The following is a 13,709-nucleotide window of genomic DNA, read 5'->3' on the forward strand; positions in this document are numbered from 1 at the left end:
GTGATTTCTGTCATATTGCCTACTGTAGACAAAAGCGTCGAGAGGCCCTCATTGAAGTTAGAGATTAAAAAACCTTACTGTGCCAGTGTGAAATTCATTTTTTCACTGCTGCTTTTTTGAGTTGCTTGTTTTTCTAGTGACAGAGAAGTGACAGCTTACTTTTTTTTTTTCTTATAACACATCCCTTTCTAAAGACTCTGTGTGTCTGTCTGTTTTGGGCTTCTTTGCACATAGAAGATGTAAGGCCTGCGGAGCAACAGACTCTCTCTCACTCTCTCTGACCCTGAAGAAGAGGGAAAGTCCCTGAAACGAGAGGCTGCTGCTATTCGTTTCATCCGAAATATCCCTTCATCTCCTCACCCATGAACAGCACCGCTTCAAGCTTTCATAATCCCATCCGTGTCATTCACATGAATCCGTGTCTGCTCTGGAGTGTTTGTGTGGTCAACAGCACAGGCTTAAATCAGGTTAGTGTTTTGTAGTCTGACAGCATAGACGAGCGAGTGAGCGAACAAGTTAGTGGTTTAAGACGTTAAAACATAAGCATGAATGTGTAAAATGTGTCTGTCTATATGCTCTTTGAGAATTTAAGGATTAGTTCACCCAAATATGTAAATGTACACATCCCCAGGCCATCCCAGGCGTTTGTGAGTTTGTTTCTTCATCGGAACAGATTTAGCAAAACTATCTCACCAATGGATCCTCTGCAGTAAATGGGTGCCGTCAGAATCAGAGTTCAAACAGCTGATACAAATATATAATCACAAGCAATCCACACGACTTTAATCATCCATTAATGTCTTATGAAGAGAAACCCTTTATGAAGGTATTTTAACTTCAAACCAACATATAAACCCAAATGCTTGATTGGTGCAAATTTTGTCTCCTGATTCAGACTAGTTTACTTTGTAACTGGAGAAGACAATAACATATTCTGGTTAGGTATGTTTTAAACCGGTCCTTAGTTGGTCATGAGCTAGTTTAAGCTCATAACCAGCTTAATCCAACTCATGACCGACAATGGACCAGCATAAACCATCTGCCAAGCTTAAAAACAGGCTTAACCAGAATATGGTGTTTTTTGGGAGTTTTTGTTTGTTTGTTTTCCCCAACAGAGATGTACTTGCAATGTTACTGACTTCTGGATCGAAATCCTAGATGGTACAGTTCAATAGATATAGCTCAGTATGACATTAACGGTCTGAGAAGACAACTTTGGTATCGTGTTGATGCCTGACGCTTACATCATTACTAAAGCAACCCTGATACAGATGTTTTAACAAACAGATCCGATTTCACCACTTGCAAAATGACAGCGTGGACATCTGAGACATAGCGGCACAGCTATAAATAAAGAAAAGAATGAACAGTGACTAATGTAACATGACCTTTAGAAGAGGAAAGCAGGAGAAATGATACCAAGCCGTTTCACTGGCACTAGTCAAGAAAATATCTCAAGGATCCCCATATGCATTTGTGGACCGCGTGCATTCTGTGTGAATGTGAGAGTGTGGCAGATCAAGGGCATGTAACCACAGCTGGACTAATGGGCGGCTTTATTCTGCTCTGTCGTGGGTCTTAGCACCTCCGCGTCGTTGCCTTTTTAGCATCATGCCAACGGATGTCACAGCTAAGCGTTTGGCATGTCAGGCTCCCTGATGTGATACCTGTGTTATATTGTTCTAAATATATTACAATCACAAATCATCCGGGTTATGAGCCGTTCCGAAATTCCGCTGACACTGCTAATCTGAGTTTGAATGGGGTTAGCAAACGTGAAAAATTTCAATTTTAAGTAGAATTAAAATAAAAGGATATTCAACAAAATTATATAACTACTAGTGTAGTTTTTGCATTATTGGTATTAGTATTTTTTGCATTATGAAGACCTTTCCTGATCCCTTGCTAAAGCAAAAATGCCAAAAATAAAACTAAAGTTATTACCAGGTACCATTTAATAGACCAATTACCTTTTTAATTTTATTGGAAAAAGCCTCATGCTCACCAATGCTGCATTTATTCTATATATATATATATATATATATATATATATATATATATATATATATATATATATATATATATATATATAGAGAGAGAGAGAGAGAGAGAGAGAGAGAGAGAGAGAGAGAGAGAGAGAGATTTAGAGAGAGAGAGAGAGAGAGAGGTGGCAAAGCTAAATTTTTAGTAGCTATCCACCTTTTCTTCAACACAGATGTAAGGCTAAGCTATGGGCGATACTTCTGTGTCATTAGCTGCTATAGGTGAATAAAGAGAAGAATAACAACGTGCAGTAAACGGTAAAACTATTTGCACTACAGAGCGTCCATAATACATTATAATACATAATATGGTAAGACACGCCAATTTTCAGCATCAAGCTGCAAAACTGACTAAAATTAGCCAGACGTGGATGACACGGGAAGCTAGACCCATAGAATTTACAAATAACAGTGTTCCATTATACTTCAGAAATCATTCGAATATGCTAAATCGGTAGTCAGGGAACATTTGTGCAGTTTAGTATTGTTGTAGAAACCATGATACATTTTTCCACATTCTCTACATTTAAAATCCAGGTTAACTTTCTGCGTAACTCAACTCAAATTTACACACATGAGACAGACTGACACATTTTAAACTGCTCTCTACAAAGTTGATTAAGTATTAAGTATTCGCTACATGATTTTTAGACCTGATTTTCAATTGTCAAAAGTTATCTAGAGAGCATAGACAAAAAGTCCGGAATCTAAGGCTAATGTGTGCTCGTTTAAGTAAGTGACATATATTGTGTGAACTGTGACGAGATGCGATCTGAGTGAAGTCGAATTAGAGAAATATTTAGCAGGCTAAATAACAGAACCAGTTTGTAACTTTTCCAAAAATGTCATGTGATGACCTAACGAGAGAGCAAGATTGTTTTCTACTTTTTTCCCCTGCAAATCAACACACACAGACAAACTGGACTTCAAGCTTAACGCATGCCACTGTTTTCATTTGGAGGAATTCCAGTCTCAAGCCAGAAGATCTCCCATCTTCACGCATCACATTTCACGCACGTGTTGCCATGGAAGGCTAGCGAAATCATGTGTGACCCCCAGTCACCAATCCATTGTGTAATGTGCAAACCGCAGCATTTTTACGATACTCAAAAAACTTGAGATAAACTCAAATGTAATATATGGATAAAGTTTGTAAAGTCTGCATTATACTGTGAAGAAACTGACAGAGGCATGGGGAAAAAAATCAATTAGAAGAGCGAACTAAATCCTTGCATGAAGACATGGCCAAGTAGCGAGCCAAATTAACAGAAATAAACCAGAAAGGATGTTAGTTTTCCCTAATTTGGCTTACCACCTGCTCGTGTCTTTGTGTAGGAGGATTTGCTCGCACTTTCATTAACAAAATGGCTATTTTCATTGGAGTCCAGTCAGCGGCACATAATGCGAAATGCACGCCATCACCTTGTGAAAGCAGCTAGTATTTACAGACCAGACTAGAAACGACAAGTAAACCTCACAACGCAGCCACATGCAGCTGATAACAAAGAACTCCTTCAGTTCTCTTAGAAAGAATGGCTCAAAACAAGCTGCACAGTCCAGCTCAATAAAGTGACCTACATTTCCATCGGGCACAATTTTCTGCATGAACTGATACACCAGTTGGATGATACGGGACTTCTGAGAATAGTTTCAGTTCAATTAAAACATTACCCTTGCCACGCTATTCTCAAAACCTTAGTCGAGCACAACAGAGCCTGGAAACCCATCAGAGGATCTTAAAGGCTTTATTCACGAGGATCCCACGGGCAGTCATCTGGAGATTGTCTAAAGACAGGATTCAAAAGTGGGTTTTCTCAGAGATGCCATAAAAAGATTTTTTTGATTTGTCAAAGAACCTTACAGTGAACAGTTCTTAAAAGAACCATTTTTAGAACATAAATAAATTATAAATTCCAAAAAACTCTGAACTGATAAGGCGACAGTCTATAGACGGCGCTGCCTGTATTTTGCGCTGAAAAACTGCTGAAAGTCGCTAGAGATGCGAGAGAGAGAGCAAGTGGGCGAAACGTAAGCTGGGCTGCAATAAACTGGATGGAGGTTGTCAGTGAGTGCAGGGAAGTATTATGTGTAGCAACAAAAGAGTGAAAGAGATCACTTGTGTAAAATTATTTAAAAGGCTAAGAACTGGCGCATCTCTCATCTAATCAGAAACATTACAGGACATTTTTAAAGAGAATCTTTTTACACACACACACACACACACCTGTACCAAAATCATTTTCATTCTACTCTATGCCTTACCATCTCTTTTAGATTTTTTTTTTCTCTCTCACACGGACACACAATTGCTGCTGATAGTTCTGATTTTTTACTACCACTTCCGCTTTATTCCGCTATTACTTTTTAGCACTTAATACAGTAGAAAAATATGATCCGTCTTATAATCTCTTCTCTAACACAATCGCCGCTGATGATTTTGATCTCCGTTGCTTATTTGATTTTAATCTGTTAGCCTGCTATTTTCAGTTAAATGTGTGCACTTGATACATTATACATTTTTTTTAATGACCAATCCGTTAAACCTTAATGTACACTAAAACTCACCCAATATTTTCAAATCGTTCTCTAACCGCATGCATGTCCTACCTTAATAGCAGCAGAAAGTGTTCTGCGATACTACAAGTACATTTGACTTACTTTTGAAGTACGTCTATATACATATAGTGGGACCAGCTACCTTAACTTCAGTTTAATCATTGCGTTATTTGACCTGCAGCTCTGTAATATAACAGAAGCATGTGTTTGTGTGTATTAATGTAAACCCTGAGAGGTTCAATTAATTTCCCCAAGTGAGAATAGTGTCTCTAGGTCATGATCTTGTGGTGACGACGGGAGGCAGACGTGCAGGATATTCCCAAACTGTGACCGAGTAACCAAAGGCATCTAGTGTTCCATCAGAGCAGACGCGTGTGACTGTATTCCATCAGAGCTAATCGGAAAGCATGATCGGATCAGATAGACCGTCTAGTTCTAGCATCCAAGTTTAGACTGGGATCGGTTTTGTTTCGCTAATATTACGCTGAAGAATGTGAATGCAATGTTTTTAGACATGTCCACTTGAGCAGGACTTAAGCAGATATTTATATATAATTTCACAAGTGTTTCTTTGAAATATAGTTTGAAGGCACTCGCAAGCATTGATGCTAATGTTACTAAAAACCAAATATTTTTGCACACACAGTACATTTAAATAGTAACTTTACGATCGTAGATTACTGAAACAATGATTTAAAGCGTTCTATTGACATTAAACAACACTTTTTTTTTTAAAGCGTATTTAAGTGATCAAGTCATCAAAATGTACTCTTTTAAGCACACTTAAGTCAGTGGCCTTATATTTAAATGCAAATGTAGTAAAAATATACTTTCAAGATTTAAAGTGCACCAAAAGTGTACATTTCATAGAATTAGACGCACTTGTTTTCACATGAATGATAATGATAATGGAGTCCAATGTTGTTGTCACCCGGCATTCCAGATATCTTCAGAAGAAAATCATAACAGTGACATTAGTGACATTTTTTGCGTGAACTATCCCTTTAAGGGTTTTTTGCGCAGTGAAGTCTCCACATTCCATTAAAAGTGCGTTCTTTCACTCATCAAAGCAGTAAATCAAACCCCGCCCCACAGCCTTTTTCACCGGTCAACTCAATCCCCCGTCAAGACCACCGAAAAAACTGAAACAGGGACCAAGTGTGACAAGCAGCAATGCTATCTATCAGCGTGTGCCAGCGATGCTATGCTAAGTTTAAGATTAGAATGCAGCTTAGGGTTAGGGGTTAGTATCAGCGCAGACAGGGGTTTGTGTTTTACAGACCGAGGGGCTTGAGCTCTACAGTTGCTCTGATGCTGCTTCCGGAGCCAGACCATGCTCCTTGTTTCATATCAGCTCAACAAGCCATAAGGAAAAAACGTAATAGCTCTGTTTGTCTGTTTGAGTTCCTTTTAATCAGACCGGAGATTACCGGACAAATGAATGGAAATGCAAAGGGACAACAGCAGTGTACGCAGCAGTCGCTATCACAGAGAGACATTATTATTAACATTCAAAAGCGTTCTAGCTATTTTTTTTTTTTACGTCAACATTAGATTTTACAAACTGTTACACCTTTACAAATCATCAGAGAAGATACAGTATATGCGGCTGCAGTGGGTGAGCATGTTCATCTTTTTGATTGTTAACATTAATTAGCATTATTACAATTAATAAGCAGTGTTTATTGAGGGAAGTCCTTGTTAATAACTAGTTAACTGGTCCCTAAATGAAAGTGCGAGCAAAATAACAGTAATGTGCGCTTGACGTTATCCTTCATTTATTTTACATATAAGCGATTTATCCATCCCGATGCACCCATGTCTTTAAGAAAAAGCTACAAAATTAATTCATTTGTCACAAATAATGCCACAATGCCACATGTTTTTTTTTCTCAATTTGTTATTTTACAGCTGTATATCAATTTTCGTTTTGATAAATATTGATTTTAGTTAGTTATGCCATAAAGGGGATATAGTGCCCCATTCAAGTCTTGGCTGAAGCAGGTTCAGGTCTAGACAGTTAAGTGTTACAACTTTTCTTGGTCCGTGTTTAAATCCTGATCCGTCAGCCCTGAATGAGCATGACGCCTCCGTGTCATAGCATTATTCCAGCTTTCGTGTAAATGCATTTATTCCAGCTCTGTGCGCTTTAGATGCAGTTTCTTTGCTGATAGGGCAGCGTTTAGAGGATGATAAACATTACATGACATTGAGCGCACACACACACACACACACACACACACACACACACACACAGCAGCACCAACTAAGCACTGATTCAACAGAGCTTTGGTAAAGACCTCCAAGTCTTTCAACAATTCTGTTTTCAACATCTTAAATCACACCGAGACCGTCTCACTCGAATCATCTTTTACGCCGATGCCAATCCCACTAATGCGAGAACAGTTACAAAAATGTTGCATTACCAGTCTGTCCACAATTGAACATGTGTAAGGAAGCTTTAACGTCGACGCTCACTTCCTACTTCAGACTTATTTAATGATTATATCTCTGTCGAGAGAGAGAGAGAGAGAACGAGACAGACGCAGATCAACAGACATATTTTTTTTAGAGAAATCAATTCCCAGACTCGTACTTCCTGGAAAACGTGTCCCTCTGAAAAGGCAGTTTGTTTATTGAGAAGCTAAACAAACTAAATACCCACAGGCATTAAATGTGCGAACAATCATGTTCACAGAAATATCACTAAGGGGTTTTCTGCTGCCAACTCATGCAACAAACCTAAAAAGTGCAGAAAGCTTTTAAAGAACCTCCTCGCTGTTGTGGGATTTATGCGTTCGATGAGGAACTGTGTACTGTAAATGTGGCAAAAAGGCAGGGGCTGCTTTCAGTCTCATAAAAAAAACAAATGTTCCTTTTAATACATTTCTGTCAGATAACTATTAAAAAAAAAAAAAAAAAAAAAAAAAAAAAAGATTAAAATGATTTTGGCTGTCAGATGGAGAAAGTACAGTTATTAGAATTTAAAGATGCCTTTCTGAACAGGGTCTGAAAGGATTTAAAATAGCGTAAGAAATATATCTTTCTGAAAAAGCTAACAGGGAATAAAAACTGCTTTTTTGAACGGTAAAAACATTTTAAATGTTGCAGCATGGTCTGAAGAGACCCGTTTATCCTCTTATCACGTAAAGACGTTCACGATTTGAGGACACAGACCAAAAAGGCACACAAACAGATAAACAAATCCATCTAAGCCTCTGAGATGACGTGTATTCAAATGACCTGAAAGACACAAAAACAATCGACCTTTCACTCTCGAGCACTTTTGTTATGATAATCATCTGTGCTACAGGAAATTCCTTCATTACTCTGCTTACAATTGGGAGCCATCGCCTGAACAAGTAGCCTAATACGCGGCAATCACGCTGGGCAAGAGCATGGTCTACTCGTGGTCCCCTTTCTTACGTGCTTACCACAGCTCTATAATTCTCTCTCCGATGAAGTTTAACGGCTTTCTTCCTGTTTCTTGCATACGCGCACGCACTTTATCAGCGGCACCCTGCGAAGCGGCATCTGACCACGGTCGGGATGGGAAGTGGGTCGTCGGGTCAAGTCCAGTGGGGCTGCTTGACTCACAATGAGCCCAAAGTCAAACTCCCAGCATGCACACATAACCATAACACCACCAGAGGAACTGCTACGCGGCTACACATGCGCACGCATGCATCCTGAGGAACGCTCGAACTCTCACACAGCATTTTAAGAAATTGCGTGTGTCCCGCTAAGAAGTACGCAGAATCCAAATATTCCCCATGGGATGCATCTCATGATGACTGCACCCATATTGATATAGTGGGAACTCAACAAAAGTACACACGCAACGGTTTAAAGCAGCCTGTGCAAATACATTTTAAGACAAGCATATAATCTGTCACTCAGCGGTTTTATCTGCCTATAGCAGGACTACACCTTTCCCAGCAGGTGTCACGGCCTGCTGCTCAGGTTTAACAGCTTCTGTTTAATGTGATATTCGCAGATGCTTGCGCATATACAGCAAACTAATGTGTACAGCACAATTCAAAGGAGTGCGTGCCAACACCGATGCTATGTGGCGGCGTCTCAGTACTTGCTCTGCCACCTCCTTGCTTATTAGTCGGATATAACATATAATTCATAACACGTAATAAGGTCTCGCTGTAATGATGGTCAGTGACCAACACAGACCAATCGGAAAATGCATCGAAATTTTTCTAAAACTCCAAAAATGAACTATACATAGAATTCACTGCATTTTTCTTTAGCTGAAATTAACTAGCGCCAGTAAAACACCAACAACTGTTTCAGGAGCAGACTATCAGTTAAGACTTCCTTGTACGATACTGCCATGACCTCAAACCTTTAGTAGTGTCTACCAAGTCTACTTTAGCAATTTTATGAACGATTTGTAAATTAATATGCATACTGTATGCATGGTTTTCCTGATGCAGTGAACTTACTGTTAGCTTACCTGGTAGAGCACCGCACTAGTGACGCAGGGCACTTGGGTAAAACGGCTCATAGAAGCCAATTAAAACTGTATGAATTCACATTTGCTTTGTGCTCATGATTGCTTTTAGTGTAGATTGTACTTCATTTTCAAACGCAACACAAAATTGACTTCGTAGCACCACTCAACGGACATTTCGATTCCGAACCGTGCCAAATATCTTAAAAAGGATGAACGTGTTTTTAGCGCGAAGGTGACGAAACTTGCGTATCGTGCTCAATCACTGCGAAACCCAACAACCCACTGAACATCAGAGATGTGCAACGCTCTTAATCAAGGGTTTCCTAATTTAAGGAGTCTGCCGCAGCTGGGAACCGTTGTGCACTCGGTGCACTGAATCAAGCATCCATTAGTGTACACTAACCCAGACCAACAGCTGAAACAATTTGTCCAAGGGCTTTAATTTCTGATGAGTCAATTATCATTTGCACGAAGGTTATTTACCCTTCAGATTAAGCCTGCATTCCCGTATGACCGCAGATCTGGATTACATTCCCGTGAGCAGTTTGAAGTTCTGTACAGACAGCAATCCGTCATCTCACCCCGTGTCCTCGGCAAGCGCTCTGACCAGACTGCTGCCCGTCAGAAACGATCCACTGTCATTAAAGGCATGACTAATATTGGGAAAACAGCTGCGGGGTTATGAACCAGAATAGGCTGACTGACCGAATCGGTCCCGTTTGTTTATGCATTATGCCCTACCAGTGTGGTACAAATCCCAGGCCTCTCTTTTTTTTAAATTCTATGCATCTGATAATTTAAAGCATTGATCATTCTGTAGATCAAATGCATCCGTTTGAACGTGCATAGTATACAGCCATCTCCGGATTAAAAGGGCCAGAAGCGCGTCGATGGACACCCGCCTCAAAAGCTAAAGGGTACACTGTGGAAGATCTTACTGGGCTACCCTCATAAACAAGGCCCGGGACAACACTCGAAAAATCCTTAGCCCTATATATCAATATGACAGACATCAAGTGCATCGATTCGTCTGCAAAATATTTCGCCGTGAGAATTTGTTGCCATCAGCCAATGAGTGTGCGAGGTATCTGTGACACTTTTATACATAATACTCATGCAAAATAATTTTACAAGACACAAATACTGTAAAAAAAAAAAAAAAAAAGCCTTGCTATTAACTAATATTAACTAATATTCTAAAAGCCTTAGAATAGTGACTAACAGCCTATTATTGATAGACTTGATAGAAACTATTCACCAGTAAGTTTCAACTGCCTAAAATATTAAAAGATGCTAGTAAATGCAGGATTAAAGAGTCACTGCAATGAAAAAACAAACAGTTGTAAGGAATAAACGTCAAAATAGCTCGCCACAGAAATGGTTAATAGATGCGCGTATACGTTTCTATTCTACAGTGAATATTGGCTTTCGTTTAATCGGTTTGCACAGGCATCACAGGAGCCAGCGGCCGCGGAAAACCCCATCTGGTGGTTTCTCCTCGTGAAGGTGCTGCCTGAGGACAGTGCCGTGTGGAGGGGGGTTCCTCGCGCGCTCTCACGCCAAGCGTTTATTGGTGGAACAGCAGGAATTCCGCGCGGATGTCGTCCTGACCTTGATCGCTTTCGCAAGCAGCCGCTCGTCCAGGCAAAGCAAGAGATTCTCAGGAATCATCCGTAAGCAACGCGAGGCTGGGAAAGACCTGCCCCGCCATCAAGGACCCGCATTACAATCGCTCCCCGATCTAGACCGGGTTACCGCGCGCGCTCTCGGTGACAGAGAGAAAGAGAATAGCGCGGGGTCGATCCGATTCGGGGTCTGTCGTGCTGTAGAGGTCTTACCTGTGGGAGCGACAGCCGCCGGGTCGGGAGTGACTCGGTTCGACAGATGACTCGTGTATGAACTCTCTAAGCCCAGTACCGCAGAGATGACGAGTCCACGCAGCAACAGAACCGCTGCCCCGGACAAGAAAGTCATGGTGTGCAAAAGCTTTCGACGAGCAATAAATAAACCGGCGAGAGATCGCACGCCGTTTTCGCCCGGCGGATCGTCGAAAACGAATCGCAAGAATGAAACGCGTGATTTCAACGGCAGTTCAACAGAAAGCGGCCAAAATAAAAGAGGAGATCCAACCTGTGAAAACGCAGCCAGAAATAAAGTAATCCAAGCTATTAAAAAAAAAACGATCTAAAAATTCATCCACGCTGTCAAAGACGTCAAAAGAAGAACGCGAGGTAAAACTCCATCCAAAAGAGATGGTCAACTCTTCTAATATGACACATTGAAATAGACATCAGAGCATACAGACATCAGATCCTCGACTGGGTTGGAGGATCTGGCTGTATCCTACTTTAGGATCCAAACAGACAAGTGCGAACTGACGAGGAATCCCCCTGCTTGAGAGGAGATGAAAACGCGCATTTTCCTGCCACAAAACAGTCCAACGCGATAGTCCGGCTCTACACCGCGAGTCACAGCGAACAGTCACGGTACATCCACAAGAGCCGGCAGAAATCCAGCATAGTAAACGCCTCCGAGAACGAAAGCGTCAGATCCCGGCGCGCCGTTTAATCCGAATCCATCGAGACCGTCCGGAACACGCGCGCGCGCGCCGTTCGCGTCCAAACGTTAACCGAGTTTAAATGTCAAGTCCGCATGACTGCGCCTGATTGAGGGCTCAGGTCTGCCCACTGCCTTCGCTAGTCGATGCAGAAACTAAATTCAGGGGGGCGGAAGTCCGTATGCAAATCATTTGACAACAGGACGCCGGCGGTTTGATTCTCCCTCTCCGGAGATCTCGCCTAAAACTCTCGTGTGACACAAAGGCGGCCGCCGGGGTGAAGCGGGCGGGCTGTGTGCTTGGCGGACTGTCGGTATGCGCAAGAGCGCGAAAGTTGCTCGGGAATGCTGGCGCCTCCCGGAAACAGCCGGCTCTATTGTTCCATCACTTCCCACTTTTATTTCTCCCATCGCGACACGCAACAATTTTACACCCAAGAGAATCGTCCAAGTTTTCCTCCTCGCTGCGGGCCGCGATTGGTCGGAGGGTCCCAACATGGCAGAATCCGATTGGCTGGCGGCGCGAGAGCTTTGAAAAGGCAGACAGCAGCTCAAAGCGGGCGGGCAGGCACATAATGGGTGTTTTCTTGTTTTGTGGGATAATGTTCGTCTGTAATATGACGCTGTTTTTTGTGCTTGCTATTTAGTATTAAAGGGAATTTATTTTGTTAGTGCTTTCTGATTAAAATTGTGTACAGGCTCGATACATGGGAGCATAACATCCTTAAAATGCCATTTTATTTCATATATAGGAAGTTGACATCAAATGTCCCAGCATGCAATTGGCCAGTAGGCTAAGTGATACATAAACAAGCAAAGCGAACATTATACACTAACATTCAAAAGTCTGGGAGGGGGGTCAGTATGATTTTTAAATGTTTTGTTGTCTCTTATGCTCACTAAGGCTGCATTTATCTGTTACAGTTTAGCAGTGATATTGTTAATTATTATTATTAACATTTTTATAAGATTTTATATATGTTTTAAAAATTTTTAATTTTCAGCAGCCGTTACAGTGTCATAGGATCTTTCAGCAATATGATTTGGTTCTCATTAAATATTTATCCACGTTTATTTATTATCAGTAAGACCCAGAGTCTACTACGTACTACATCTACATGGTGATGCATGTGTGCAATTAACAGGACAAATAAAGAAAGATCAAATGTCCAAACACTCTTCTTGTGAAAAAAACTCTTCATTCACCAAAAAAAAAATTTCTAGGATTTAATTGAAGAATGTTAATCAAATTAAGAGACACAAAATATGCAGAAAAAGCAAAGCAAGGAAACGCAACATGAGATTTAATGTGAAGGCACCAATAATTACACTCAGGTAATGCATCCAGGCCAACAGGTGTCAGTATAAAGACTAAAACATCAATACTCTTTGATCTATCAGCTAACAACACTAACAAAAGCTTTGAGTGCAGCTTTAAGTATCACACACTGTGCACGGAAAAAAAGTCAATCGTATCACTGTAGTGTACTGATATTGTATTATTCGATATAAATGCTTATATTGATGAAATTTGTTACGGAGTGCAATTATTACTCGTAAAAATAATACGAATAATACGTAGGCCCGAAACAAGCGCCCTTAACTTCCTGCATAAAGGTTTCAACTGTATCAGCAGGGGAGGAGGGCAGTTATTACAGAGGTCTAAATATATAAAAGGTGCCCAAGAGAGAGGCAGAGGAAATGTGATAGTGCCTGTCTAAAAGAAATGTTTGAGCGAGGAGCGGTGCTATGGTACAGTGAGGGACCGCTAGAGGTGCGCTGCTCCCATGGTGACTGAGAGTCCGGTAATAACGGGACAGGGCGTGGGAAGCCGTGTAAACAGGTGGCAGATGTACCGAGAGACCAGTGTGAGGCAATGGGGAGCGAAAAGCAGGGCAGAAAACAGACGAGTGGCATAATTTGATATGAGGCACAGAGGGAATGAGAGGGGCAGGCGGATAGACGGACGGAGCAGATGTCAGAGAGCCGCTGGAGCTTGCTATAAGCTGGGGTCAACTTGTAGGGTCATGAATGATGCTGAAATACATGCGGCCCAATGCACTAGGCGACTTTGTTTTTCTTACAAA

The 13,709-nt window shown here is 41.2% G+C and overlaps 1 protein-coding gene across 1 annotated transcript in view; it reads right to left on the reverse strand.

Annotated features, from left to right (window-relative positions):
- The window catches only part of stim2b (stromal interaction molecule 2b), a 33,654-nt gene extending 20,962 nt beyond the window's left edge, over window positions 1–12,692 (reverse strand). Inside the window, exon 1 of the mRNA XM_043244178.1 lies at window positions 10,905–12,692. Within this exon, the coding sequence (XP_043100113.1) occupies window positions 10,905–11,040 (136 nt within the window). The 5' untranslated portion in view covers window positions 11,041–12,692. The remainder of the gene's footprint in view (window positions 1–10,904) is intronic.
- Window positions 12,693–13,709: the final 1,017 nt, after the last annotated feature.

Source organism: Puntigrus tetrazona, chromosome 7 (assembly GCF_018831695.1).
Source record: "Puntigrus tetrazona isolate hp1 chromosome 7, ASM1883169v1, whole genome shotgun sequence".
Lineage (NCBI taxonomy): Eukaryota > Metazoa > Chordata > Actinopteri > Cypriniformes > Cyprinidae > Puntigrus > Puntigrus tetrazona.